Source organism: Hordeum vulgare, chromosome 7H (assembly GCF_904849725.1).
Source record: "Hordeum vulgare subsp. vulgare chromosome 7H, MorexV3_pseudomolecules_assembly, whole genome shotgun sequence".
NCBI lineage: Eukaryota > Viridiplantae > Streptophyta > Magnoliopsida > Poales > Poaceae > Hordeum > Hordeum vulgare.
This window is the reverse complement of record NC_058524.1, coordinates 608,596,770-608,601,893: the sequence shown is the minus strand read 5'-3', so window position 1 is coordinate 608,601,893 and position 5,124 is coordinate 608,596,770. Positions and strand designations below refer to the sequence as shown.

General features: G+C 39.1%; 1 protein-coding gene across 2 annotated transcripts; it reads right to left on the bottom strand.

Annotated features, from left to right (window-relative positions):
* Positions 1–521: 521 nt before the first annotated feature.
* On the bottom strand, positions 522–4,806 carry LOC123413405 (two-component response regulator ORR25-like). Of its 2 annotated transcripts, XM_045106337.1 has the most exons (7): positions 4,691–4,806; positions 4,403–4,571; positions 4,157–4,309; positions 2,575–2,934; positions 2,404–2,480; positions 829–2,082; positions 522–735 (listed from the first exon to the last, which is right to left on the bottom strand). In XM_045106337.1, the coding sequence occupies exons 2-6, from the start codon at positions 4,548–4,550 to the stop codon at positions 859–861; spliced, it is 1,962 nt and encodes a 653-aa protein (XP_044962272.1). In that variant the 5' UTR covers positions 4,551–4,571; positions 4,691–4,806; the 3' UTR covers positions 522–735; positions 829–858. The 2 variants fall into 2 exon arrangements, with proteins under 2 accessions (XP_044962272.1, XP_044962274.1); XM_045106339.1 differs by having other exon boundaries at positions 4,403–4,806.
* Between the last annotated feature and the right edge of the window lie 318 nt (positions 4,807–5,124).

Here is a 5,124-nt window from a genome sequence, read left to right as displayed (position 1 = left end):
CTTGCTATATTTACTCTTTTGACCTGGATCCTACAGATCCGTTAGTCGCATTTGGGAGCATGAAATCTCTATGTGAAATACGATGATAGCTATGGTTATCCCTAGAAAGTGGCCTGGGAAAGGACATGGATGCCATCTTATTTTATTTAAGCCTTCTTAAGGCATTTCCTAAATTTTCTATTGTGAGTCGTATCTTGGTCGAGACTCTTGTATGTATTGATTCATAAAATTTGACTTCCAGAGTTGCTGTATAGATATGATGTTGAGGATTTGTTATAAAATTGTGTTGTGATACTATCATCTACGTGCATAAATTGCTTGTCACATGCATGTTGGCTTTGGAGGGCGTCTTGGGAATGATACTATGCGAGTGCTCGCGGAGGTGCTAGATCTGTATAATGCCTATCTTGGGACGCTATACGTTTCTCAGGGAAAGATGCAACATCACATTGATACCATATAGAAGAAAATTGTTTACATCTGGCATCATATAACAAACCATTGTTTTTTGTCTCAACAAAATTTAAAAGTAAATATAAATAGAAGCTCCAACATGACTGTGCTTCTAACTAGATAACAGTAATTCAAATAATTTCATGGTACATTGTGCAAGAATAAATCAGCGGTCAATAAAAATAATCTCCAGCACACATGCAAAAACATCTCGCGTGTAGGTCGAGCTAACCGGTATAACTATAATTATCCATCAATGACGTCATGTTCTCCAATGAAATCCTACAACGAGGAAAATATATATTTAAATACACTTGTCTTGCTCAAAAATTCATATGTAAAGACTTGATACAAGCTAATGATAAAAGTTCTTACGTCATCTAGAAGGTTGACAATATAGTCCGATTAGAAGGCACTAGTGCCATTAAGTAGATCATTATGATCTTGTTGATTAACCATACTTCCTTGCACAGGGAGAATGCCATCTGCATCCCCGTCATCAAGCATCTGAGTCAATTCGGAGAAACCAGCTGTTTGAAGGTTGGAATGTGTAGAAATAGTTCTTCCAGAATTAACCGTATTAATGTCGGTCATTGAAGTTCTTCCAGTACCAAGTGCAGAATTGTCATTCATCATCGTCCCTACCAAGGTTGTGTTGTTCGCTATGTTGAATGGCGATATTTGATCATTCAAGATTATTGGTAATGTAATGATGCTCCCTCCATTAACCATCTGAGATGGTTCCATTGGAGCACTGTTGTGGCCATTCAACATCCCTACAGAGCGTGAGTTGGTTGGTATGTTGAATGGAACTATCTGCTCAGTTAAACCTGCCATTGATGTGGTATTGCCAATGAAGGATGGCATTTTATTTTGTAGCAACATCTTGCTAGATGATGTTTTGTAGCTCGTTAGTTGGTTGATCCTTGGTATGTTCACACGTGGTGGGACATGAGATGTTCCAGACCTATGGTGAATAGCAGTCATTGAGGACCATCGAGGGTTGTTATAGGTCCCAGCAAAACCTGGAAACTTGGAAGGTTTGCCAACTGTATGGACCACATGTGTAGAAGGTTCATTCATGTGGGTATGATATTTGTTAATACTCTTTAGAGGTTCCACCTGGTACTCATTTGCTAGCGCTGACATCCCGCCACCATTTGATGTGTTTGTGAAGTAACTTCGAAGATTGGATGGGCTTTCTCCTTTACTTGTCTTCATCAGCTTTCCACACATGGAGTCAACATAGGACGTACCAGAGTTATACGAGGAAAATTCATCTAACATTATGCCATCCAGTATTCCATTGTCTACGCCGATGGGAGGGTCATCGGAATCAGCAAATCTTCTTGAATCTCGTGTGTGTGGAAGGAAATACCTCGACAGTCTACCACCATCGATCAATGATCCCATGCACAAGTTGCTCTGCTTGTTCGTTAGTTGTCCTAGTTGACTAGTTGCACCAAAATAGTTCGGATTCCAGTAGGGGTTGCCACCAGAGGATACATGCCATCTTTCATGTTCATGCTCATGCATAAAATTCCTCTGTTTGTTCATGGATGAGTTTTGTCTTTCACTCGCATCACCAGATGAATTTGGGTTGCCTCTATTCAAGTACAACCTATGATTCTGAAATAAGAACATAGAAAAAGTAACCATGTATGAGATACATGCTCATTGGAAAAGTAATAGTACATTTGGTTACAAAAATAACTGAAAGTGTTTTACAGTTCGAACAAAATATGTGGCCGTGTGTTGTATAAGATATGCCTCACATTTTTTGGGACAAAAATGAATTAAAATCACACACATCTTCATGCTCCTTAAATTACTAAGTTTTGATTGCTACGTTCCCACAAAATAAAAGCTTGCACTTATATACGAAAAATGTTGGACTATGAACAATAGCAATGCAACCATCAAAATTAAGCATAAGGGGCAAAAATAAACCTGTAGATGACTCGCGATATTATTTCTAGTTAGGTAATCCACATTCGTCAGCTCCAGTATCTTGTTTGGAGAAGCCTCTATAGAAATGTCATCAAAATATTTGTTAACGAAAATTACATGACAACCACAAGTGTTGTGTCAATGAATGAAGCACAAAATATGATGTCTTACCCTCGAGGCCGATCTGGTTGATAGCTTCTAGAAACTTGTTATGAAGCTCAGTTGTCCATGCCACCCTTGGCTTCTTTTGGGTAGTGGATGAGTGAGTGCTCTCTTTGTCCTTGTTAGAATCATACTCATCATTTCTCTTATTCTTTGAGTCCTTACAACTGCCAAGATTACCGGGATGTACTCTCTGATTGTCAGCATTGTCCCTACTCATGTGGCTTATTGCTTGGGATCTTCTCCTACTTTCAACATGTTGCCATATGTTTTTGAGATCATTGGTGCACACCGGCTTCACCAAATAGTCGCATGCCCCGTGATTTATCGCCTTCAACACGACCTTCTTGTCACAATCCACTGATAGCACTGCATGTCGTATAAGGAGTGACTTAGCTTTGAAATTAAAAACATCACAATAATCGATCAAGTGAACATAATTTTTTGGTCCAAATGCTTATAGACAAAAAAGAGTTTGACTTTTTTTCCAAATGGGCCGCGCAACTAGGGAAGCAAGTATTTTGCACATGTTTTCAAATGATATCATGGCTATGATAAATTCGGTGTTTCAATGCAAACTAAATGGGAGAACATTCACACACTCAATACAATGCCTAGAAAATAACCATAATACAATGCTTAAAACATCATGACAACATGTTCCAACTAGATAAATAATATCATCACGTTTAACTATTGGTGAACCAAAAGATCAATTGCTATTTGTTGACCATGTTTCTTTGGTCTACTAGATAATAGTTTTCGGCCCAATCAATGTTCTGAGCATGTTAAGCGGTCACACACAAATTATCTTTATATAGTAACAGCTATCATCAACGGGGGTTCATAACAATTTAGGAAAATAAATATTTGTGGTTGCACATTCTGTCAAAAATAACGTGAATACAAAATAGTTTTGCAGTTTGGAGTCAACAAATCTGCATGATTTTCGTATGATACATGGGTAAGCTACTCAATGTATCTTCTTAAAAGTGACACTCCGACTTTATATGCTATTCTTAGGAGTAAATATTTTTAAATATAACTATCTCAAGGAGATTAAAGATGAATAATCCCTTAATAATGTCAATACAACATATCATGTTTTGGAATTGTATTACTCATGCCACCGTAGAGAACAAGTGTGCTGCATTTGTACACGTTTTGTAATTCAATGACTAGAAATTTAATATTAGTTTAGAAAACAACTAAATATAATTTGGTCATATCACAAAAAATAAATATATTACAGATTTAGTTCTTATGACTAGGATTTTAAAATTAAGAGGATACAAAATTAAATTATGTCCATAAATGCACCCGTCAAACTTGTACATAGTGGGGTCTACATTGCATTAGAGTGATACATGTTCTTTCTAAGATAGATTAACCATATATATTGTATACATGATACTAAACTCTAGACTTTTGCATACATATTAATGTAAGACGTATATAGCATCTTACATGGTGGAAAGGAATAAATACCCTTTCGGTGTATATCTTCAAGATTCAGGAGTAAATGTACTCCTTAAAAACAATTTTACATGCAAAAATAAAATTAGGACTTCGGGTTGAGTAGTGAGTATACTGATGACGGGCAGATCCATCTCGAGGACGATAAGGTCAAGGAGCTTGAAGCCGTCCATGTCCGGCATGCGCACATCGGTGATGACCAGGTCGAACTGCACTTTCCCCGCCCTCAGAATCTTCAGCACCGTCTTGGCATCCATCGCTACCGTTGCTGCATAGCAGCGAGCATTATTCAGGCAAACAAAAAAGGCCCAATTCTAAATTATAATGGGCCATGGCAAAGTGGAGCGATCAAGAGACTCACGGTGGTATTTGCAGCGGCGCATGAGAGCCTCTAGTACCTTGAGGCAGACGCAGTTGTCGTCGACCGCGAGCACGCGCAACCCCTCCGAGAACTTGTCCACCGTCGCATCCTCCATCATCTGCCTTTGGTCCCCTTCCATCGCGCCCATGTTTTCTGAGCTTCCTCCCACCTGACAAAGCAAACACCATGACCATCAACAAAACACTGGTTAAGAAACCCGAAACCCACAGCAATCTTAGAACACAACCCAAAAACCACCATTATATTACTAGATCCCTCCTTTCCCACCTCCTACTATGGCTTCCTTGTTGAAGCTGGAATAGAAGAATGTGGATTTTAGAGGAGAGCAGGACTGCAATTGTGACTGGTGAGAAGGGCTAGAGGATGCACGACTGCTATTTGTAGGGGTCGAGGGGTCGACGGGAAGGAGTGGAAGTCTTGCGGTCCAGATGTCAAATACTTTCTTACTCAATAATTTCTGCAGCTACTCCATAATGTCAATGTTTGTGTCTGCTTGTGCTATCGGCCCATGGTTCCTTCCATTAGAGGAGAGCAAAACCATGGGCCGTGTTGCTGTTTTTTTCTTTGTTGTTTCGCCAGTAAATGTTGGAGCACGGAGATATCATCTGAATTACAAAGCATAGTAGTCTCTCTTGCTTTGTTCGTTTGCATGGCCATTGAGAGAGTGTCTTTTTTACTTCCTTTGACCCGTAACAGAGAGA